The following is a 23,736-nucleotide window of genomic DNA, read 5'->3' on the forward strand; positions in this document are numbered from 1 at the left end:
CAGACCCCAGAGACACCCACCAGGAGGCAATGGGCAGAGAACATCAACTGCTGACACCAGCATCTAGAGCCAACCCAGCCTCACTCATGCACATGGATATTTGTATTGTGTAATCCAATGAATATGGATATCCACACTTGGTAAGTTTTTGGTAAAATGTGCTGTGGGGGTGCAAGCTTTGCAGAGAAATCCCCTTGCACCCCGGCCGGAGTAAACATACAAACATACCTGCTGTGTAACTCTACTCCAGTTGTAGAGTCTGTTTCTATGAATCGCTGCCTGCACCGAAGCAGCGGTGACAGGTGACCGTGCCGGAGGGTCCTCATGGCTCTGCAGGGCTGGACCACGTTCCCCCCCCCCTGCAGTCTGGACGCATGTACCTGAGGGGACACCCCTCATGGGGCCACCTGGGCTCTGGGTCAGGGACATGGTGGCGGTGGCACCCCCACTGTCTGCACTGGAGGTGGCAGAGAAGACGCCAGCGCTTGGGGACAGGGGAGCCTCTCCCGGCACCCCCGGCCGGGCCAGTTCAGGAAGCCAAGCGGGGTCGACTGGGGGGGTGGCAGGTGGACCCTGTCCCTGGGCTGGGGGATGTTGGCTCTGCCCCACGCGGGGACACAGACAGCAGACGGGGAGAGGTCACAGCTCTGCTTTACCATGGGGTAGCCCTGGGTCAGGCAGCAAGGCATCTCCCCCCTGCCCCAGCGCAGCCCCCCAGCACGGGGCTGGACAGGGGGGGCACCCGTATAGACATCTGCGCGTCCTGTACATATATACACGCCAGCAGGGACCCCCGGCCCCGGCACTGCCCCGAGCGTGGGGAGGCAGCGAGGAGTGGGGCACCACGCGGCCAAGCGGGGAGCACAGCCAGGGGATGGGGGCGCAGTGGGGCAGCACAGGGGGGTCCCCCAGCCTCTTGCTGGTCCCCAGCCCCCTGCGGGACCCCAGCCTTGAATTAGCAGCTGTGGGGTGAGCTAATGGGAAAGGGGGGGTTTGGGGCACCGCACATGGCCTGGATCGCTGTGGGGGGATGCCGTGGGGCTGGACAGTAGCAAAGGGGAGGCTCTAGGGCTGGGCGGCAGTGGGGGGACGCTGTGGGGCTGGGCGGTCTTTGGGGGATACCGTGGGGCTGGAGGTCTATGGGGCGATGCCGTGGGGCCGGGGGGCCGTGGGGCGACGCTGTGGGTGCGGGTTCAGTCCGAGTAGATGATGAAGCCGGAGAAGGTGCTGTACTTGTTGTTGTTGCCGCCGTGGGCTTTGCCCCCGTCCAGCTTGATGAAGACCTCGTCCCCCGCGTCCAGGTGCAGGATGACGCTGTTGCTGGCGTAGTCGTAGTTCTGGTCGGCGTCCTGCGCGATGGCGCTGGCCCGCACCTGCGCAGGGGACACCCGCGTTACCCGGCTCAGGGCACGGCTCTGCCCCGGGTCCCACGGGACACCCGGGGTCCCGGCTCAGCCGCAGCCAGGGAGAGCGCCCGCCAGCTCCGGGGCAGCGTGGGGTGCCCTGACCCCCCCCACGGGTGACGCACCCCGGATGGAGGGGGCTGCCCCCAGCACCGCCCGGAGCCTCTCCCTGACCGGGCAGGCTCCGAGCTGGGGCCCTGGCGCTGGGTTTGGGTGTGGGGCCACAGGCCCAGGCTCGGGTGTGGCACCACGACTCGGAGGCGGGGCCCCAGCTCTGGGTCTGCACGGGGGGGACCCCGGCACGGACACGGAACCACGGCTCCGGACTGGGGTGCAGCACCACAGCTCAGGCACGGGATCCCGTCTCGGGTTTGGATGTGAGTCCACAGCTCTGACACGGGACCCCGACCCTGGGTTCGGATGCAGCACCACGGCTGAGACACGGGACCCCATCTCCGGGTTTGGATGTGGGACCCCAGCTCGGACACGGGACCCTGACCTAGTGCAGCTGTGGGACCGTGGCTCAGAGCTGGGACCCCGACTCTGGACTCGGACACAGGACCGTGGCTCAGATGTGGGACCCCGGCTCGGACACAGGACTGCGTCTCCAAGCCCAGCCCGGCCCCAACCAACCTGATTCTCCTGAACATCTTCCCATGAGCTCCCTGTGGACCATGAGCGTGTAGCGAGGCTGAGCTCAAATCCCCCCAAAACAAGCCTCGCTCTGCACCCTGATCCCGGCCTGCTGGGGGGCGGGATGCTCCCGCCGAGAAATATTTCCTCCGTGCCAGAGGACAAGGCCGGGAGGTGCCAGCAGAGCCGGAGGTGCCGTAACTGCCTGGCAAAGAAGCTCCGTGGCTGGAGCCTGCTGCCACTGCAGAATTATTTGGGTAATCAAATCTCCGCCGGCGCCTTGCCGGGAGATCGCGCAGCGCTGGGTGACAGCGACAAGCCGGCAGATAAAATCCCAAATGAAATAAATGCAAAAGCGATGCGCTGGGGAGAAGATGCTCCTAATTACAACCGACAACAATGGGCTCTTAATTGGCTCACGCTGGGTGGGGAGGGTCCTCTCCTCATCTCCCCGAGCCGACAGGCAGCCTGCGATGGCATGCTCAGACACTGTTAACTCTGGAACCTACCGATGTCCCAGCAGGTGGTCCCGTGCTCTCACCCACGCAGCCGTATCCCTCGTGCCATCACCAACACTATCACCCTGTTAATATTCACCCTGTGTATAACCCGCCACCACGAGGGTCCCCATCCCTGGGGGAGGACACCCGGTGAATCTCAGGGGGTCACAGTGTCCCAGTCTCCGGGGGGTGTTGCCTCACAGAGGGTCATGCTGAGGAAGAGGAGGGAGGAAGAAGCAGGGGGGAGGGAGAACGAGGGGAAGCTTTTTGGCGCCGGCCTCTGCTGCCATCGTGTCCCTCCCCCTGCAGCCAGAGCCGCCCAGTGCCATCCATCTTCCCTCGTTAAGGAGCTGCCTCGTCACCACGTGCCCGCCAGCCCTTCGCGCTAACCAGGGAAGACAAATGGCAGCGCCAGGCTGGCCTGAGCCGCTCCCGGCACCACGGTGGCAGAGGAAGTGGGGGCTGCCACCAAGTCCCCCCCTCGGATGGTCTCATCCCCCTCGTGCTGCTCTGTGCCTCAGTTTCTCCGTGCCACAGCCCGGCGCAGCCCCGGGGGGTGGGAACCATGGGGGGGACATGGCCCCCAGCCCCCACTGCTGGCTCTGCTGCAGCCGCTGTCACTGACCCCGGTGACACTGCTGGGGGGTGTCACCAGCCCTGGGGTCACTGGGATGGTCCCCGACGTGGCCGGCTGCGCCCCAGGGCCCTGGGCTGGCAGGGGGACGGGGGGCAGCGGGGCTGAGCTGCTCGCGGTGACGCTCGGTGCCTCGGGGACACCATGTGCCCCACGTGCCACGGCCACCGTGGCCCAGGACCCCAATGTGTGGCTGTGGGCGCTCCCCAGCACCCCCAAGTGTAGTGGCGGGCGCCCCCCAGCACCCCCAGACATATGCCGGGTGCCCTCCCAGCACCCCCAGGCGCAGCAGTGGGTGCCCCCCTTCGGACCCCTCTGGGCATGGCGGTGGGTGCCCCCCAGCACCCTTGGGGGCAGTAGCAGGTGGCCCCCTGGGCCCCCAGGCACAACACTGGGTGCCCCCAGAATCCCCCCCCAGCAAGGGGGTCCCCCCTGGGGACTGTCCCCAGGCCCCCAACCACAGGGACCCCCCCGGGGCTGTGCCCCTCCCCAGGCCTTTGGCTACACGAGGCAGCCGGGGCCACAGTCACCCCCACCACGGGGACCCCAGAACCGCCCCGTTCCGACCCCGTCCGTCCGTCCGTCCAACCGTCCAGCACCCGCCCCCACCCCGCTGCCCCACTCGCCTGTCTATGGGCTAATACAAATAAGAATAATTAATGCTAATTAACCACCAGGAGCAGCTCCCTTCCAGCGCCGGGGCTCCCCTGGCTCTCATTAACTCCAGCCCCGATGCAGGGTGAGGGGCTGTGCCCAGAACCAGCAGCGCCCAGAGGAAAGTGGGGGGGTCAGACGGACACCCCCGAGTTATAATTCCCTAGGAGGAGGCTGGCATCGACCCCTGTCTACCAGGAAACACCCCGGCAACCCCCGACCCCCCAGCTTTGCCAGGGATGGAGCATTTTTGGTAACAAATCCCTAATTAACCCAATTTTCTCATTTTTGGGGGTATTTTTGGGGTACCTTTTTGAAACTCTCCCGCTGGAGCCAGCCCGCTGAAACGCTCCCCTGCCTCCCGAGCCGCTTCTTTATAAATATTGGAGCGGCGATACCTCGTTAGTAATTAACAACCAGTTAATTAAGCTGCATCGCGCGCCCGACCAAGTGCAGTTCCTCTTGTCGAGGGGCTCCGTAGCTTCTGGAAATTCATCCAGGAGCGTCCGGGTGCATCAATCCCCCACCAGGCTGGGGGGGTCAGAGCTCAGTGGAGGGCAGGAGAAGGCAGGAAGGTTTGGGGGTGTCCCCAAAAATACTTTTGTGGAGGAATAAGGGGTTGAGGTGTTTTTTTGGGGATGCTCAGTCTGGAGTTACACAGATGCTGCTTGGGAGAAAGAGCCAGGGGTGCCAAGCGTCGCCAGGACCCTCCAAAATTTGGGACTGGAGTGGGGGGGACACACAAAAAAAAATAAAAAAAAAAAAAATTAAACTGTTTGGATGGAGAAAAAAAGCTGAGCGGCTTCTGCCTCTGCTGCCCTCCCGGCTCAGGGGTTTTAAGAGCCGAGGGGTGAAGTGCTGTGGCCGTGACAGGACTCCCAATTCCCGCCCCCCCCCAGCTGTTTTTGGGGGTTGATAACGCAAGTTTGGGTTCATTTGGTGTCGTACATCCTCAGGATAAGGATGCACCACAGGGCTGGATGCCGGGAGAAGACGGGAAGTGGGAGCGGGGTGGGATGAATCCCGGTGAGGATGCCGGTTGTGGTGACACCCAAGGGAACTGAGCTCAGGTGACGTTTTGGGGGTCACGACCACATCTTGGGCCTCAGGTCATGGCTGGGGGGACACAGTGTGAGAAAGGGGCAGCGCTATGGACATCACCCGAAAACAGCGGGGATGGAGGGTCTCGGGATTGGGAGGATTTTCAGATGGACGGGGTCTGGGGGGGATGCCGGAGTGGGGCGGGGGACAGGGACGGAGCCAGCCTCGGGGTGTCCCCCCATGGTGTCCCCTCGCAGCCCGGACGGGATGAGGACATGTCTCCTCACCCAGCGGCAGCAGGACTGGCTCTGGGCCGGGGGGGCTGCACCCCACAATTGGGGCAGAAGCTGCCCCCTCCAGGGACTGTCCCCTGTGGAGGAGCCTTGTCCCCGCCGGGGAGGGCAGGACACCCTGGGGACACTGTGGGGACACCCCAAGGCACCCCAGAGGCATGACAGGGCACGTCTGTGGGGCCAAGGAAAGGACCAAGGGGACCCTTGGGGACATGGCAGGGCAGCCTGGCTGTGGTGGCAGCGTGTGCCCCCAGTGCTGGGAGAGGGACGGGGTACCCGGGGGAGCATCTCTGGGCACGGGAGCAAGATGGGGCACCCCGGGGGTGCACCCGGAGCCCAAAACTGCTACTGGAGAAAGGATGGGGCACCCCTGGGGTGCATCTTTGGGGCTGGGAGTTGGATGGGGCACCCCGGGAACACACTCAGGGCCCATCATCGCTACTGGGAAAAACACAGAGCCTCTTGGGGGCAAATCTCCAGGGCTGGCAGAAGGATGGGCCATGCCGTGGATGCATCTCTGGAGCTGGGAGCAGGACAGGGCACCCTGGGGATGCACCCAGCGCCCATCACTGCCACTGGAGAAGGATGTGGCACCCTGGGGTGCATCCCTGGGGCTGGGAAAAGGACGGGGCTCCCCGGGGGAAGCACCCAGAGCTCATCGTCAGCACTGGGAGAAGGATGTGACATACTGAGGGTTCACCTCTGGGGCCAGGAGAAGGATGGAGCACCCAGGGGGTGCATCCCTGGGGCTGGGAAAAGGACGGGGCACCCTGAGGAAGCACCCAGCGCCCTTCTCCGGTGCTGGGGGGGCAGTGACATCTCCCGTCCCCGCGGGGGGGCTGGTAGTTAGGATGGCCAGCCCTTACCTGGCCGTTCTTGCAGAGGTCGGCCCACATGCTGGTGCCGTCGCCGCCGCGCATGAGGACGTGCTAGGTGAAGAAGTAGGTGCTGGGTGGCAAAAGATCAAGGCTAAAAGACCGAAATCCCAGCTACCAGAGTCGATGCGACCCATGAAGCTGCGAGGGCTGAAGCCGGTTTCACCCCACAGGAAGGGTTAACCGCCAGGCCAGCTCCTGCGCGACAGCCCGCAGCCTTCCCAGCTAAATGCTTTATGCATTTTTCCTCCCCTATCTCCTTTCCAGCCCGAGCTGCTTTGAGAGATAAAGAGGGTGGAAGAGGGCGCGTTGGCTGTGCTATTCAAAACATCTTCCAATTACCCTCAGGATCACAATGGTCCGTTTTCTGACGAAGGAAAATGCTTTTCTCTTCTCCCGGGAAAGGCATCGTTGTCCGTCGCGGCCATTACCTATTGCTGCAATCCCCCTGCCCCGCTACCGGACAGCTCCTCGAGTGCGATGGAAAGGAACCAACACTAGAAATACCCATAACCTGAGCAATCTCAAAAACAGACTTTTGGAAGTACCTAAATAAACCAGATGGGCTTGTTCAAGGTGAGGCCCGCTCAGACTGACTGTCCTCCACCAGCTCAGCCCCCCTGGAGGCTGGGAAACACCAGATGTATCTCTGCAAACCCTGGCCGCTCAAAGCACTTCCCCTGCCTAATTTTGGGGGACAGTTCTGCTGGGGTAACCAGAAACACTCCCACATCCCAGTGTAAGGTGACGGTACAAAATCAAGGGAACCGATGTGCATCAGGAAAAAAAACCACCACTTTTCCTACTGCTGGGTCTTTTCTCTCCTAGTTTGATCCCCCACTAGGTTTGCGGGGGGTGGTGCAGGAGGTTTGCCAGAGAGCCCCAAACCCTCCCTGGTTTGTGCTCATTATCGCTGTGCCCATCTTCCACACTTTTAATGTTATTTCCCAAGTGATCTGAACTCTCTATTTGTTCCTGGTCATTTCCCAGGTTGCCTGGTTATCCTGTTGCACTTCAACGCTCGCCCTAGTCAGGGCAGGTGACTTTTAGCTCCTCAGGGTTGCAGGAGATGCAATGCCCGCACTAGGATCTGAAGAGGCCTCAAGGACACACCTTTTCCTGGCAAAGGGCAGGCTGAACCCATGGGCTGGGAAATAACGGTGATTAAGCACCACATCTCCCGTCTGCTTTGCTCTGCTTTCCACAAACCTAATCATGTCAGAGGGAAAGAAAAGAAAAATCTCCCCAAGCACGGCTAAACCTATTAAAGTGAGACACGGTGCCACACCCAGGAGGCAAATAAAATATAAACAGGCATCTGTGCTGTCATAAAAAAACCCTCAGTGATATTTCTTGCATGACCTTTTATTCACTTCAATTACTGGACAGGCGGGATTGCCTACAGAGAGCTGCCGACGGACGGAGAAAAGCTCTTCAAGCCAACAGCCTTGCAGGGCTGGGAATGCAGGGTGAGGGGGAAGAGGAGCCCAGCGAGGCTCCGGTGTGTGAAGCACAAGGTGCAAAACCGCTGGAAACCTCTGGAAAGACACGACGTGGCACGAGCCACACGCTGACGTGCCCTACTGCATGCAAAGCCAGCGGGAACGAGGACAAAGCCTCTCCTGCAACCCACAGGCATGGCGAGGCAGCTCTGCGCCTTATTAATTAAGGCCGTGAGTAACGCGGGTACTACGTTAGGGACTTCAGAGCTTCCCCACCTAGACAGGGACCTGCCTCCCCGCGTGCACTCGCTCCCAGCCCAACTGTGGCCATTTCAGCATCTCACACCTCTGGACGCCACTCTCCTCAAACCACAAGGCAGCGCCAGCTGAGCTTCACCAAACCCGGGGCCGTGTTTAGGGAAACAACGGGACGGGTGTGAGGAACCCCGGGCTTCTCCCAGGGCGCAGGGACGGCCACCGGAGGCCACAGGCTCTGGGGAGCAGGGTAAGGCGCCCAACCGAGCCACCGCCCCGGACGCCACCGCGGTGCCGGAGATGGCACAAGGACGGGGCTGGCGCTGGAGCACGGGGGGAACGCGGGGAGACACAGCGTAACACGGGGACAATAAAAGCTGCGGATCGGGCTCATTTCGGGGGGGGGAAAGGCCCTGGCGGCCCCTTTCTGGCGGCCCCGCACACACCGCGGAGGCCGCTCCCCATCCGCGCCACGGACGGGCCCGACCCCGCTCCGCTCCAGGACACGCTCCCACAACTGCCGAGAAAGGCAGCCAGCGGACCGCCCCCCGGCAGACTGACGGCCGGCCTCGACCAATCGTCGCGCGGGGCGCCGCCTGCCGGCCAATCAGCGCGCACGCGGGGCGGGGCACCGCTCACTTCCCGGCCGCTGCCCTGCTCAATGGGCCCGGCCGCCGCCGCGACGGGCCGCCCCGGCCGCCGCTCACCCCCGGTTGGAGCCGCGCTCCGCCTCGTTCTCGCAGTCGCTGCAGTGCTCGTGGTCGTTCTCCTCCGCCGGCGGCCGCGGAGGCCTCGCCGGTGGCCGCCTCACTGCTGTCTCACTGTCGTCCGCCATCTTCAAACGGGGCCTCGGCGCCTGCCGCGCCCCCGCACCAAAGCGCGCCGCGATTGGGCGGCGGGCCGCGGGGCATGCCGGGACCGGTAGTCTGCGCGGGCAGGCGGGGGCCGGGCCGCGCCGTGGCCGGGACTACAGTTCCCGTCGGGCTCTGGGGGCGCCCCGGGGCGGGGCTCCGGGGGCCGGAGGGCTCGGCCGCACCGCGGCAGCCGCGCGGGGCCACCCGCCGCGCCGGAGAGCCGCGGCCCGTCTCCCCCGTCGCCCGTTCCCCTGCAGGACCGCGGTGTCGGCGCCGCCACCCGCTTCCTGCCCGAGGGGGCGGGGCGAGCCCAAGGAGGGCGGCGCCGGTTGGCTGGGAGAGGGACCCGTCTTCCCACCAGCCAATAGGCGCGCGGGACCCTGCGCCGCGCTGAAGCCGGTCGGCGGGTGAGTGGGTGAGGGCCCCGTGAGGGGACCCGCTCCGGCCCTCGCACCCCGCGGGCGGCGGCCAGGCCCGGCCCGGTGCGGGGGGTCCCTCCGGGGCCTGCCCGGCCCTGGTCCGCCGCCCGGCGTGGCCCGGCCTGACCCGCCCGGCCTGACCGTGTCCCAGGCCCTGGGCAGGAGCTACGGGGACCCGCCGGGTTTGGGGAGGCCGCGGGGTGGCCACGGCCGGGCCTGGGCTCGGGACCGCCAGGAAAGCGCCGTTACTCAGCCAGGGCCCAGCCCGGCAGGAACTGTCAGCACAGCCGGTACCAGCCAAAGGGCCCGGGGGCTGGGGCATGGTGGCAGTTGTGCTCGCGGGTTTTTCCCCACCAGGCTAGCGATGTATTTTATGATTATTTTTTTTTCTCATTGCAGCCCCCTCAAGCCAAACACCAGTCTGTCAGTGTGCCAGGCCCCGTCAGAGTCAAGGATGGGAGCAAGGAGCAGGACTGGGTGTGTAGCATGGCGCTGGAGGATGCCTTTTGGCCCGTGGCACGCTGGGTGTGTGGCTTGAGGCGACTGACTTGTGCTGTGCCCAGAAACCGAAGGAGTCAAGATACAGGGAAAATTTGGGCACCTCAGTCTTTAAAAGCCACTTCCTCATGGCTCTGGGTTACATCTCCCAGGGCACCGTTCCTCACAGCAGGAATAACTGGAGTTTTCCAGCCTGACTAGCCTCTGTGGCTCATGTTTCAGCTTTCCCCCCTGCTTGATTTAGTTGGCACAGACCAAATACACCAACAAATGGTGTATTTGGGGAAAAACTGGTTCTGGCTCCTGCCTGTAACATCTGCAGGAACAGGCTGGACTCTCTACCCTTGTGTACAGTTCAAACCCAAGCTTGTTAAATATTTATACCTTGAACTGTGGATCTTATATCTGTACAGGCCCTGTGACAGCACAAGTGTTTTCAAACCCCGTTTGGATGTGGTTTCTAGAGTAACTCTTCCAAGTGCACTTTTACCCCTGCCGTAATTCTCCCAGCAAGCTGCCTGCCTGCAGAGGTATGTACCAGAGGGACAGAAATAGCAGGTTTTTTGGGACCGAGTCCCAGCTGAGGCTGGAGGCCAGAGTGTCGGCCCTCTGCCGGTTCCCTCCCCTGCTTTTTAATGCTCCCTTAATTGCGGTGGTGGTGCCGGGAGCCCCTCGCAGCCAGCCATAAATCAGGGCTGGAGCAGGACAGCCTCAGCCCGAGATAAGCGCTGATTGCCTTCCTCCCTCCTGGCTCGCCACCGCGATAAATGGGGCTGCGATGAGGCCGGGGGGGGGAAGGAGAAAGTGAGACGGGCGCTGTAATCACATTTGGCGCTTTGCTCCTGCCCTGCTGACGTTTGCCGGCCACTAACGAGTTTAGCAGGGCCCGGGGGGTGAGTGATTTCAGGGGGGTGGCGAGGCGCAGGGCTCCCCACAGCTCTGGCCGTGGGGCCGGTGTGGCCTTGGGGTGCCTGGTTTGGGGGTGCCCAGTGTCCTGGGCTGAGCTGGGGGTGAGCCCATGGGTGGGCTGCGTGCCTGGGTGTTGGCACCCACCCGGGAAAGGCTCCTCAGCCTGGTGCTTGGCCACCAAGTGCCTCCCGTGGGTGCCCCCTGGTACCTGGCCATGGCACCTGCAGACCTGCCTGGGTCCCGCTCCCGGGCAGTCCCCAGCCAACCCCCCTTGGGGACCCGCTGGCAGGACCCGCTGTGTCCATGCCGGTGGCCACCTGGCTCAGCCCGCAGCTGTACCCAGCGGGTGCCTGATGGCTCTGCTCCGCAGGCTGCTGGGTGGCCTCGATAGCTCAATCGATGGCCGTGGAGGGGGCCTGAAGGGCAGCGCCTGTCCGGCCCCAGCAGGGACCCCCTGGCTGAGACCCCTGCACTTGTGACACGGATGCTGCCGCCACATGGGCTCCAAGTGGCCCGCGGGTGCCAGCGGAGGCCCGAGGGCTCTGTGCCGCATCCCCTATCGCCGCTGCATCCCCCCAGCCCCATGTGCTGAGGCCGCCCCTTCTCGCTGCGCCTCCCGCCATCGATCGGGCCGTGTCTGGAGCAGCGGCTCGCCGTGGCCCATCCGTCTCCTCTCACCGAGGGCTGTTTGAGCAGGAGCCGGCCCGGCCGCGCGCAACCCAAATATTTAACTGCTGCAAATTGGCGGCCGGATCAATTCCGCTGCGGCTGCTGGGGGCTCGTGACAGACGGCTGCTCCTCTCCTGTGCATCCCCTCCCCAGCTCACCCTTTCTCCTGCGCACCCCATTCCTGGAGCACCCCTTCCCTAGGGCATCCCTTCCCCAGTGAAGCCCTTCCATGGAGCACCCCACTCCTGGAGCACCCTGTCCTGCTGCACCCTGACCCTGCAGCACCCCCTTCCCAGAGCACCTCCTTCCTTGAAGCACACCCTTCCTCAGAGCCCCCCTTTCCTGGTGCCCCCCCTCCCCAGAATAACCCCTTCACCGGTGCACCCCCTTCCACAGAGCACTCCCTCCTGGTGCACCCTCTCCCCAGTGCACCCCCTCCCTGGAGCACCCCTTTTCTGGTGCACCCCCTTCCCGGAGCACCCCCCCACCCCAGAGCACCCTCTTCTCCAGTGCACCCCTTTTCCTGTGCACCCCTTCCCTGGAGCACCCCCTCCTCAGTGTACACCTTCTCCTGGGCACCCCCTCCCCAGAGCACCCCTTCCCTGGTGCACCCCCTCCCCAGCACCCATCACGGGGCACCCACCGGGCAGGTGGGGGGGTGCAGGTGTCCTGGACCTGGCAGGTCCTCCCTCCGCAGGCACAGGGTGACATCCGCAGTGGGGACTGTCCCCAGGTATGGGCTGGGTGGGGGCCCCAATACCCACGAGGGAGGGACCCCCAGCAGGGACCTGCATGGCCCCTGGTGTCACAGGTGTTCCTGTCCCTGCACGGTCCCTGGGGTGTGGCACGGTGTCACTGTCACTGCACGGCCCCTGGGGTGTCACACCATGTCATCATGGCTGCACAGTCCCATTCGTGTCACCTGGTGCTGCTGCGCAGCCCTGCGGTATCACACAGTGTCACTGTTGCTCCCTGGGGTGTCACACGGTGTCACTGTCACCGCGCAGTGCACAGGGTGTCATTGTCACCGCGGGGCCGCTGGGTGCCACACAGTGTCACTGCAGCTCCCGTGGGTTGTCATACAGAGTCACCATCAGTGCCTGGTGCACGGGATGTCACACAGCGCTGTGTCACTGCATGGCCCACGGGGTGTCACGCAGCGTCACTGTCACTGCTGTCCCGCAGCGTATCACCCAGTGTCGCTGTCGCCGCGTGGCCCACGGGGTGTCACCGGGTGTTATTGTCACGGCATGGCCTGGGGTGTCACACACTGTCACTGCACAGGGTACACCCCAGTGCCACCCCCTGCACATCCCGTGGGTTGTCACCCAGTGTCACTGCGCATCCCCCAGCTGTGTCACACGCCATCCCTGCCAGCCGTGGGGCGCCCTGGGGACAGCCCCGCAGGTCCCAGCAGCCCAAGTGCCCGCTAATCCCCACCCCACGTCCCCGAGCCTGTCCCCTCTGTCCAGTGGCCCCATGGCTGGACCCGGCTGCCAGGCGAGCAGCCACTTCCCATCACTCACCAGCCCACCCCATCAGCCCAGCTCTAATTAAGTAGCCGTGTTGGCAGCCCTTAATTGCTGCACGGCGGGAGGGTGGCGGCCCTGCCGTGTCCGTAATGAGAGGCAGCGTGATGGGGACAGGGACGGGGGGGATGTGCCGCCCCCACCTTGTCACCCTGCCTGCAGCTGGGCTCCCCTCACTGGGCAAGGGATGGTGCCTGCCGTTGGGCTGGGGGTGCTGGCATGTCCCTGTCCCCGAGGCCAGGTCTAACCCAGCTGGCCAGCTAGCCAATCAGCCTGCTGCTGGCCAGCCAGCAAACCCCCTGGGTCAACTGGCCCTCCACCAGCCAACTGGTCAACTGGCCAGCCAATCAACCAGCTAGCCAAACAGCCTGTTGGTCAACTGGCCAGCCAGCCAGCCATCTAGCTAACAAGCCAGCCAGGCAATCAACCAGACAGCTGGCCAGCTAGCCAACCAACCAGCCAGCCAGTCAGTCAACCCACCACCTAGCCTTCTACCAACCAGCCAACCAGCTGGTTGGCCAGCCAGTCAGCCAAGCAGCTGACCAGTCATCTACCTGCCAGCCAGCCAACCAGCCATCTAGCTGTGCAGCTAGCCAGGCAGGCAACTGGCCGAGGAGCTGCCCAAGCATCCAACTAGCCATCTAGCTATGTGGCTAGCCAGGCAGGCAACTGGCCGACTGGCCAATGAGCTATCCATGTGTCCAACCAGCCAGCTAGCCATCTGGCCACCAGCCAGCTACCCAAAGAGCCAGCCAGCCAACCAGCCAGTGGGCAGGCAGCCAACCAGGAGCACCATCTGCCCCTGTTGTGGCGGGTGCTGGGACCCGCCTCGCCCTTGCCTCTGTCCTGCAGCCCTGTCCCCAGGTGTCCCTCATCTCCTGGGCTGGGTGTTGAGTGGCACGTCCCTGCCACCCCGCTGAGCCCTGACACACTCATCACAGCAAGCGGGGCACCGGACACCTCCCAGCCCAGCCCTGGCCAGAGGCACCTCCAGCCCTGGAGGGTTTGACCCCTTTTCTCCCCAGCCTGGCACCAAGAGGCAGGTGTTGGCTCCTGCCGGGACCATCTCCACCTCAGGATGGGTCCACGGGGCCGCGCTGACCTGTGCTGGCGCCACCTCTCCCCGGGCACAAACAGCCTGGAAAACTCCTTGGGAATGCCTCCTTTTAATGATCTGCCTCCTGGCGAGGCGGCCGTGGTGCCCTGTCTCAGGGATGGAGGGGACGCGGGGCTGGAGGCTGTGTGGCTGGAGGGGCTGGTGTCCTCCCTTGAGAGCGGGGCACAGCCTGCACAGGAGGGGCCACCGGGTCCTGCCGGGGGGGGCTACTGGATGCAGGAATGGATGGAAGGATGGATGGATGGAAGGAAGGATGGATGGATGGAAGGATGGATGGATGGATGGATGGATGGATGGATGGAATGATGGGTGGATGGATGGATGGATGGATGGATGGAAGGATGGATGGAATGATGGGTGGATGCCATCAAGGCAGTGGGAACCAGCAGGGGAAGCCCCAGGTGGGAGCTCAGCGGACCTGGCCGCCTTCCCAGCAATGCCCCAGCCTGTGCAGCCCAGGCTCCCATTGCCCTGGGGGGTCCTGCCCACCCCGGCCAGGGGCTGAGGGCCCAGCCCTGCCCTCACTGCCCACAGCTGGGTGTCTCCCTCCCACAGCCCCTCCTGGGCCCCACCCTGAGGACACGGCATGATTTTGCAGGACAGCACCCAAAATCATCAGGGACAGCTTGCCAACACCAGCTCCCTCCCTAAGCTCGTCCGTGTGGGCCAACGTCGGGTTCGTTAGTTATTTCAGGCTCTGAGTCCTAATTACTGTTGCTCAGCAGGGGCTGGGCAGCAGGTGCCAGGGTGCCACCCGGGCACAGTGTCCCCAAGACACCATGTCCCCCCCAGCGATGCGTGGTCCTACGGGCAGCATCTGTGGCGCAGCTGCAGAGCAGGTCCCGCCCTGCCACAGTGTTGGGATGGGAAACTGAGGCACGGAGCAGCGCTGAGCCCTACGAAAGCCCCTGGCCTGGCCTGGCTGCCCTCACCCTTTCCCAAATCCCCTTAATGAGCTCCCCAGTGAGCAGCAGGCAGGGAGGGGGGGAACATCCACCCCCCAGGCTGAACCTGTGCCCCGCAGCATCGATCAGGGCCCCCCGGCATCGCCCACTCACCTCCCCGCGTCACACTGCCAGAGCAAACAGCCGGGGGCTCGGCTGCGCATCGATTCTGTGAGCGCTGCTGTTTGCTCAACCTTTGCAGAGGAACAACAGCGGCTGGCGTCGAGCAGAGCCGCCGCCGCAGCCGCAGCCACTGCAGCCCCCGCTGCCACTGCAGCCACTGCTGTCACCTCCAAGCTGTGTCCCTTGTCCCCCTCCCGCTATCACAAATGTGGCCCTTTGCAGATTTGCCATCAGTTGTCTGTCCCCAGGTGGACAGAGCTGGCTCAGAGCCGGCTTGGGGGGCTGCGCTGCACCCCCTCCCTCTACTGGGGTTGGGGACAGGGACAGGGACCGCCTTGGGGCCTCCAGCCAGGGTCACCTGGGGGTGTTGTCCCCATCCATAGGGTGCTGCTGCCCCAGGGTGGTGGTGAAGCCATCACGGCTCTGTAGCCAGGCTGTAGGGACATGGCCGGGGACGTGGTAGCCTGGGGTGGTGGACCTGTCATTGGTACACAGTGGACTGTGGCAGTAAGGTGGCCTGGGACTGGGACATGATGGCTTGGGGGGGGGGGAAGGTGACCTGGGCTGGTGGCCGTACCATGGGGAGGTGGTGGCCCAGGGTGGTGAGATGTTCCGGTCCGCTGGCCGTGCCGTGGCGACGTGCTGGCCCAGGGTGGTGAGATGTTCCGGTCCGCTGGCCGTGCCGTGGCGACGTGGTGGCCCAGGGTGGTGAGATGTTCCGGTCCGCTGGCCGTGCCGTGGCGACGTGGTGGCCCCGGGTGGTGAGATGTTCCGGTCCGCTGGCCGTGCCGTGGCGACGTGCTGGCCCAGGGTGGTGAGATGTTCCGGTCCGCTGGCCGTGCCGTGGCGACGTGCTGGCCCAGGGTGGTGAGATGTTCCGGTCCGCTGGCCGTGCCGTGGCGACGTGGTGGCCCCGGGTGGTGACATGTTCCGGTCCGCTGGCCGTGCCGTGGCGACGTGGTGGCCCAGGGTGGTGAGATGTTCCGGTCCGCTGGCCGTGCCGTGGCGACGTGGTGGCCCAGGGTGGTGAGATGTTCCGGTCCGCTGGCCGTGCCGTGGCAACGTGCTGGCCCAGGGTGGTGACATGTTCCGGTCCGCTGGCCGTGCCGTGGCGACGTGCTGGCCCAGGGTGGTGAGATGTTCCGGTCCGCTGGCCGTGCCGTGGCGACGTGGTGGCCCAGGGTGGTGAGATGTTCCGGTCCGCTGGCCGTGCCGTGGCGACGTGCTGGCCCCGGGTGGTGAGATGTTCCTGGCCGCTGGCCGTGCTGTGGGGACACAATGACCTGTGGCAATGGGGTGGCCTGGGGCTGTGGTCCCATCACTCGAGGACACTGTGGCCAGCGCCGAGGATGTCCCCTCACCCTCCCGGTGACACGAGTGCCCTGATGCAACCCGGGCGCGCCTGTGTCCCCCCTGTGTCCTGCCACAGCCACCCCGTCCCCACGCAGAGCCCCTTGCCCACCCCGGGCACCGCAGCGCAGCGCTGGCGGGTGACTCACGCAGCCCGTGACCTCGGCGAGGCGTATTTTTAGGCTCTCGTTAAAAAAGAAAGATAACGAGGAGTCGGGGGGGGACACGCACACGATGGAGAGAAGAACCAGGAAGGAGCCAATGACATGACAGGACAGCTTGGGGGGGGTCACGGGGCTGACAGCACTCCCACCCCAAAATACTCTCCCCCCCCCAAGCCTCGTTAAGGCCCGGGAATAATTGCCTCCTTAAAGCTGGCTAATTGATTTTTGCACACTGATTAAATTAAAGGCTCTGCGGGAGCTGGGGTGGGATGCAGGGGTGATCGATGGGCTGCCAAGTGTCCCCTTGGTCCCCCCCCTTTTGGGTTGGCGGGCTGGGGTCTGTGCCCCGCTTGTCCCCTGGAGTCTGGAGACACCGCGCGGGTGTGACACAGGAAGGGGACGTGCCCCCAGGGTGGGATTGGGGGGTTGGGTGATGACCTCATGGACCCCATAAGTGCCACCAGGGTTGACACCACCTTGGTGTTGTCACCTGGGGCCACCAAAGCCCCGGCTGCGTGTGTGCGTGTGTGTGTGTGTGTGTGTGTGTGTGTGTGTGTCCCACCCTGTCCCCCCACGTGTCCCCCTCCCGTCCCTGTGTCCTTCGCTCACCCCCGGCGCTGGCGGCGGCTGTCACTTGCCATCGCGTCCTGCTGTCCCCGCCGAGGCTGATGGAGATGGCAGGCGGCGGAGCGGGCGCAGCCGTGTGTCCCCGTGTCACGAGCCCGCCGGTGCTCAGCCCCCCGGGGACGGCTCTTTTGTGTGGCTGTCACCCCTTAGCGTGGCCCGGCCGTCCCCGCGGTGGCACCCGTGGGTGCCCCATTGTCACCATGGCCTTTGCCACCGGCGGTGACATCCTGTCCTGCAACCCCGCGGTTGACCCCGATGGGTGCTCCTGGGGGGTGGGTGCTTGGCCACGCGAGTGTCACCCGGGCTGTCCCGAGGCGTGGGCGCCCGCAGAGCCCGACCCTCCGGGCGGGGAAACTGAGGCGGGTGGGAGGGAAGGGCCCTGGGTGTGCTCTGGGGACTGTCCCCCGTGGGGACACAGGTGATGGGTCCCAAGGGTGTCCCCAGCCGCCGGCTGCCGGGCTCGGAGGTGACGGAGCTCCGGCCCCCGTGGGTGCGGGGCCGGCGGCTGCTCGGGGCCGGGGGTGGCACCGCTTGGGCCCGTGGGGACAGGGCGTGGCTCGGGGTGACCGCGCGGGGACGGCCCACGCGGGTCGGGGGGGGGGACGGGACGGGGCCACGGAGGGGTCCCCAGCGGTGGGGGGGTTCAGGGGGGCAGCCGGGGGCGGGGGGACCGGGGCCCCACGGAGACCCCGGGTCACGGGCGGGTGCGGGCGCGAGTGGCTGCGGGGGGGCGGGGGGCGCGGCAGAGGGGGCGTGTCCCCGCGCGGGGCGTGGGCGTGTCCGGGGCGGGACGGGGCGTGACGGGGGGCGCGGTCGGGGCGGGAGGGGGCGTGGCCCGGTGACAGTGGGCGTGGCCTGGGCGGGCGCGGGGCGCACCGGAGCCAGCGGAGCGCAGCGGAGCGGCCACCGCCGCCGCCACCCCCGAGCCCCCCCGCGTCGCCGCCGCCCTGCTCCCCCCCACCGCCACCATTCCCGCCCCCGGCCGACAACGCGCCCCGGCCGGGCGGCGGCTCAGCCTGGGCCGCAAAACTTTACTGGCGGCCGCGGCGGGGGTGGTGATGGTGCTGGTGCTGGTGGTGCTCATCCCGGTGCTGGTGAGCTCCGCCGGTACCGACGGACGCTACGAGATGCTGGGGACATGCCGGATGGTCTGCGAGCCCTACGGCCCCGCCGCCGCACCCGCTCCGCAACCGGCCGAACGCGGACCTCTCCCGCCGCCTTCCACCCTGGTGCAGGGTCCCCAGGGCAAGCCGGGGCGACCGGGGAAACCGGGGCCGCCGGGACCACCGGGAGAACCGGGACCACCGGGACCGGTGGGGGCACGGGGTGAAGTGGGACGACCAGGACCATCGGGATTACCGGGACCAGGGGCTACGGGTGCCGTGAGTGCGGCAAACTACAGCACGGTGCCGCGCGTCGCATTCTACGCCGGCCTCAAGAACCCCCACGAGGGCTACGAGGTCCTCAAGTTCGACGACGTGGTCACCAACCTGGGCAACAGCTACGACGCTGCCTCCGGCAAGTTCACCTGCGCCATCCCCGGCACCTGCTTCTTCACCTACCACGTCCTCATGCGCGGCGGCGACGGCACCAGCATGTGGGCCGACCTCTGCAAGAACGGCCAGGTAAGGGCTGGCCATCCTAACTACCAGCCCCCCCGCGGGGACGGGAGATGTCACTGCCCCCCCAGCACCGGAGAAGGGCGCTGGGTGCTTCCTCAGGGTGCCCCGTCCTTTTCCCAGCCCCAGGGATGCACCCCCTGGGTGCTCCATCCTTCTCCTGGCCCCAGAGGTGAACCCTCAGTATGTCACATCCTTCTCCCAGTGCTGACGATGAGCTCTGGGTGCTTCCCCCGGGGAGCCCCGTCCTTTTCCCAGCCCCAGGGATGCACCCCAGGGTGCCACATCCTTCTCCAGTGGCAGTGATGGGCGCTGGGTGCATCCCCAGGGTGCCCTGTCCTGCTCCCAGCTCCAGAGATGCATCCACGGCATGGCCCATCCTTCTGCCAGCCCTGGAGATTTGCCCCCAAGAGGCTCTGTGTTTTTCCCAGTAGCGATGATGGGCCCTGAGTGTGTTCCCGGGGTGCCCCATCCAACTCCCAGCCCCAAAGATGCACCCCAGGGGTGCCCCATCCTTCCTCCAGTAGCAGTTTTGGGCTCCGGGTGCACCCCCGGGGTGCCCCATCTTGCTCCCGTGCCCAGAGATGCTCCCCCGGGTACCCCGTCCCTCTCCCAGCACTGGGGGCACACGCTGCCACCACAGCCAGGCTGCCCTGCCATGTCCCCAAGGGTCCCCTTGGTCCTTTCCTTGGCCCCACAGACGTGCCCTGTCATGCCTCTGGGGTGCCTTGGGGTGTCCCCACAGTGTCCCCAGGGTGTCCTGCCCTCCCCGGCGGGGACAAGGCTCCTCCACAGGGGACAGTCCCTGGAGGGGGCAGCTTCTGCCCCAATTGTGGGGTGCAGCCCCCCCGGCCCAGAGCCAGTCCTGCTGCCGCTGGGTGAGGAGACATGTCCTCATCCCGTCCGGGCTGCGAGGGGACACCATGGGGGGACACCCCGAGGCTGGCTCCGTCCCTGTCCCCCGCCCCACTCCGGCATCCCCCCCAGACCCCGTCCATCTGAAAATCCTCCCAATCCCGAGACCCTCCATCCCCGCTGTTTTCGGGTGATGTCCATAGCGCTGCCCCTTTCTCACACTGTGTCCCCCCAGCCATGACCTGAGGCCCAAGATGTGGTCGTGACCCCCAAAACGTCACCTGAGCTCAGTTCCCTTGGGTGTCACCACAACCGGCATCCTCACCGGGATTCATCCCACCCCGCTCCCACTTCCCGTCTTCTCCCGGCATCCAGCCCTGTGGTGCATCCTTATCCTGAGGATGTACGACACCAAATGAACCCAAACTTGCGTTATCAACCCCCAAAAACAGCTGGGGGGGGGTGTGGGGAATTGGGAGCCCTGTCATAGCCACAGCACTTCACCCCTCGGCTCTTAAAACCCCTGAGTCGGGAGGGCAGCAGAGGCAGAAGCCGCTCAGCTTTTTTTCTCCATCCAAACAGTTTAATTTTTTTTTTTTTTTTTTTTTTTTTGTGTGTCCCCCACTCCAGTCCCAAATTTTGGAGGGTCCTGGCGACGCTTGGCACCCCTGGCTCTTTCTCCCAAGCAGCATCTGTGTAACTCCAGACTGAGCATCCCCAAAAAAACACCTCAACCCCTTATTCCTCCACAAAAGTATTTTTGGGGACACCCCCAAACCTTCCTGCCTTCTCCTGCCCTCCACTGAGCTCTGACCCCCCCAGCCTGGTGGGGGATTGATGCACCCGGACGCTCCTGGATGAATTTCCAGAAGCTACGGAGCCCCTCGACAAGAGGAACTGCACTTGGTCGGGCGCGCGATGCAGCTTAATTAACTGGTTGTTAATTACTAACGAGGTATCGCCACTCCAATATTTATAAAGAAGCGGCTCGGGAGGCAGGGGAGCGTTTCAGCGGGCTGGCTCCAGCGGGAGAGTTTCAAAAAGGTACCCCAAAAATACCCCCAAAAATGAGAAAATTGGGTTAATTAGGGATTTGTTACCAAAAATGCTCCATCCCTGGCAAAGCTGGGGGGTCGGGGGTTGCCGGGGTGTTTCCTGGTAGACAGGGGTCGATGCCAGCCTCCTCCTAGGGAATTATAACTCGGGGGTGTCTGTCTGACCCCCCCACTTTCCTCTGGGCGCTGCTGGTTCTGGGCACAGCCCCTCACCCTGCATCGGGGCTGGAGTTAATGAGAGCCAGGGGAGCCCCGGCGCTGGAAGGGAGCTGCTCCTGGTGGTTAATTAGCATTAATTATTCTTATTTGTATTAGCCCATAGACAGGCGAGTGGGGCAGCGGGGTGGGGGCGGGTGCTGGACGGTTGGACGGACGGACGGACGGGGTCGGAACGGGGCGGTTCTGGGGTCCCCGTGGTGGGGGTGACTGTGGCCCCGGCTGCCTCGTGTAGCCAAAGGCCTGGGGAGGGGCACAGCCCCGGGGGGGTCCCTGTGGTTGGGGGCCTGGGGACAGTCCCCAGGGGGGACCCCCTTGCTGGGGGGGGATTCTGGGGGCACCCAGTGTTGTGCCTGGGGGCCCAGGGGGCCACCTGCTACTGCCCCCAAGGGTGCTGGGGGGCACCCACCGCCATGCCCAGAGGGGTCCGAAGGGAGGCACCCACTGCTGCGCCTGGGGGTGCTGGGAGGGCACCCGGCATATGTCTGGGGGTGCTGGGGGGCGCCCGCCACTACACTTGGGGGTGCTGGGGAGCGCCCACAGCCACACATTGGGGTCCTGGGCCACGGTGGCCGTGGCACGTGGGGCACATGGTGTCCCCGAGGCACCGAGCGTCACCGCGAGCAGCTCAGCCCCGCTGCCCCCCGTCCCCCTGCCAGCCCAGGGCCCTGGGGCGCAGCCGGCCACGTCGGGGACCATCCCAGTGGCCCCAGGGCTGGTGACACCCCCCAGCAGTGTCACCGGGGTCAGTGACAGCGGCTGCAGCAGAGCCAGCGGCGGGGGCTGGGGGCCATGTCCCCCCCATGGTTCCCACCCCCCGGGGCTGCGCCGGGCTGTGGCACGGAGAAACTGAGGCACAGAGCAGCACGAGGGGGATGAGACCATCCGAGGGGGGGACTTGGTGGCAGCCCCCACTTCCTCTGCCACCGTGGTGCCGGGAGCGGCTCAGGCCAGCCTGGCGCTGCCATTTGTCTTCCCTGGTTAGCGCGAAGGGCTGGCGGGCACGTGGTGACGAGGCAGCTCCTTAACGAGGGAAGATGGATGGCACTGGGCGGCTCTGGCTGCAGGGGGAGGGACACGATGGCAGCAGAGCCCGGCGCCAAAAAGCTTCCCCTCGTTCTCCCTCCCCCCTGCTTCTTCCTCCCTCCTCTTCCTCAGCATGACCCTCTGTGAGGCAACACCCCCCGGAGACTGGGACACTGTGACCCCCTGAGATTCACCGGGTGTCCTCCCCCAGGGATGGGGACCCTCGTGGTGGCGGGTTATACACAGGGTGAATATTAACAGGGTGATAGTGTTGGTGATGGCACGAGGGATACGGCTGTGTGGGTGAGAGCACGGGACCACCTGCTGGGACATCGGTAGGTTCCAGAGTTAACAGTGTCTGAGCACGCCATCGCAGGCTGCCTGTCGGCTCGGGGAGATGAGGAGAGGACCCTCCCCACCCAGCGTGAGCCAATTAAGAGCCCATTGTTGTCGGTTGTAATTAGGAGCATCTTCTCCCCAGCGCGTCGCTTTTGCATTTATTTCATTTGGGATTTTACCTGCCGGCTTGTCGCTGTCACCCAGCGCTGCGCGATCTCCCGGCAAGGCGCCAGCGGAGATTTGATTACCCAAATAATTCTGCAGTGGCAGCAGGCTCCAGCCACGGAGCTTCTTTGCCAGGCAGTTACGGCACCTCCGGCTCTGCCGGCACCTCCCGGCCTTGTCCTCTGGCACAGAGGAAATATTTCTCGGGGGGAGCATCCCGCCCCCCAGCAGGCTGGGATCAGGGTGCAGAGCGAGGCTTGTTTTGCGGGGATTTGAGCTCAGCCTCGCTACACGCTCATGGTCCACAGGGAGCTCATGGGAAGATGTGCAGGAGAATCAGGTTGGTTGGGGCGGGGCTGGGCTTGGAGACGCAGTCCTGTGTCCGAGCCGGGGTCCCACATCTGAGCCACGGTCCTGTGTCCGAATCCAGAGTCGGGGTCCCAGCTCTGAGCCACGGTCCCGCAGCTGCACTAGGTCAGGGTCCCGTGTCCGAGCCGGGGTCCCACATCCAAACCCGGAGATGGGGTCCCGTGTCTCAGCCGTGGTGCTGCATCCGAACCCAGGGTCGGGGTCCCATGTCAGAGCTGTGGACTCACATCCAAACCCAAGACGGGGTCCCGTGCCTGAGCTGTGGTGCTGCACCCCAGTCCGGAGCCGTGGTTCCGTGTCCGTGCCGGGGTCCCCCCCGTGCAGACCCAGAGCTGGGGCCCCGCCTCCGAGTCGTGGTGCCACACCCGAGCCTGGGCCTGTGGCCCCAAACCCAGCGCCAGGGCCCCAGCTCGGAGCCTGCCCGGTCAGGGAGAGGCTCCGGGCGGTGCTGGGGGCAGCCCCCTCCATCCGGGGTGCGTCACCCGTGGGGGGGGTCAGGGCACCCCACGCTGCCCCGGAGCTGGCGGGCGCTCTCCCTGGCTGCGGCTGAGCCGGGACCCCGGGTGTCCCGTGGGACCCGGGGCAGAGCCGTGCCCTGAGCCGGGTAACGCGGGTGTCCCCTGCGCAGGTGCGGGCCAGCGCCATCGCGCAGGACGCCGACCAGAACTACGACTACGCCAGCAACAGCGTCATCCTGCACCTGGACGCGGGGGACGAGGTCTTCATCAAGCTGGACGGGGGCAAAGCCCACGGCGGCAACAACAACAAGTACAGCACCTTCTCCGGCTTCATCATCTACTCGGACTGAACCCGCACCCACAGCGTCGCCCCACGGCCCCCCGGCCCCACGGCATCGCCCCATAGACCTCCAGCCCCACGGTATCCCCCAAAGACCGCCCAGCCCCACAGCGTCCCCCCACTGCCGCCCAGCCCTAGAGCCTCCCCTTTGCTACTGTCCAGCCCCACGGCATCCCCCCACAGCGATCCAGGCCATGTGCGGTGCCCCAAACCCCCCCTTTCCCATTAGCTCACCCCACAGCTGCTAATTCAAGGCTGGGGGCCCGCAGGGGGCTGGGGACCAGCAAGAGGCTGGGGGACCCCCCTGCGCTGCCCCACTGCGCCCCCATCCCCTGGCTGTGCTCCCCGCTTGGCCCCGTGG

The 23,736-nt window shown here is 65.2% G+C and overlaps 2 protein-coding genes across 5 annotated transcripts; one reads left to right on the forward strand and one right to left on the reverse strand.

Moving 5' to 3' along the window:
• Positions 1–358: 358 nt before the first annotated feature.
• Positions 359–8,573, reverse strand: LOC141970431 (C1q-related factor). 2 transcript variants are annotated; one of them, XR_012635185.1, is made up of 2 exons: positions 8,438–8,573; positions 359–1,373 (listed from the first exon to the last, which is right to left on the reverse strand). XR_012635185.1 is itself a non-coding variant. In XM_074927035.1 (2 exons), the coding sequence occupies exons 1-2, from the start codon at positions 6,076–6,078 to the stop codon at positions 1,194–1,196; spliced, it is 234 nt and encodes a 77-aa protein (XP_074783136.1). In that variant the 5' UTR covers positions 6,079–6,112; the 3' UTR covers positions 359–1,193. The 2 variants fall into 2 exon arrangements, 1 of the variants encoding a protein (XP_074783136.1); XM_074927035.1 differs by lacking the exon at positions 8,438–8,573 and adding an exon at positions 6,025–6,112.
• Positions 8,574–8,709: 136 nt separating this feature from the next.
• On the forward strand, positions 8,710–23,385 carry LOC141970082 (C1q-related factor-like). Of its 3 annotated transcripts, XR_012635155.1 has the most exons (4): positions 8,710–8,991; positions 9,403–9,480; positions 9,915–10,031; positions 23,206–23,297. XR_012635155.1 is itself a non-coding variant. In XM_074926432.1 (2 exons), exons 1-2 carry the CDS (start codon positions 17,992–17,994, stop codon positions 23,383–23,385), a joined length of 747 nt encoding a protein of 248 aa, XP_074782533.1. In that variant the 5' UTR covers positions 17,880–17,991. The 3 variants fall into 3 exon arrangements, 1 of the variants encoding a protein (XP_074782533.1); XR_012635154.1 differs by having other exon boundaries at positions 9,403–10,031; XM_074926432.1 differs by lacking the exons at positions 8,710–8,991; positions 9,403–9,480; positions 9,915–10,031 and adding an exon at positions 17,880–18,558 and having other exon boundaries at positions 23,206–23,385.
• The last annotated feature ends 351 nt before the right edge of the window (positions 23,386–23,736 follow it).

This window comes from Athene noctua, chromosome 25 (assembly GCF_965140245.1).
Source record: "Athene noctua chromosome 25, bAthNoc1.hap1.1, whole genome shotgun sequence".
Lineage (NCBI taxonomy): Eukaryota > Metazoa > Chordata > Aves > Strigiformes > Strigidae > Athene > Athene noctua.

Coding starts and splice junctions, on each gene's coding strand:
- LOC141970082 (XM_074926432.1), top strand. CDS start 17,992: ATGGTGCTGGTGCTGGTGGTGCTCATCCCGGTGCTGGTGAGCTCCGCC. Junction 18,559..23,205: donor ACCTCTGCAAGAACGGCCAG/GTAAGGGCTGGC, acceptor TCCCCTGCGCAG/GTGCGGGCCAGCGCCATCGC.
- LOC141970431 (XM_074927035.1), bottom strand. CDS start 6,078: ATGCGCGGCGGCGACGGCACCAGCATGTGGGCCGACCTCTGCAAGAAC. Junction 1,374..6,024: donor ACCTCTGCAAGAACGGCCAG/GTAAGGGCTGGC, acceptor TCCCCTGCGCAG/GTGCGGGCCAGCGCCATCGC.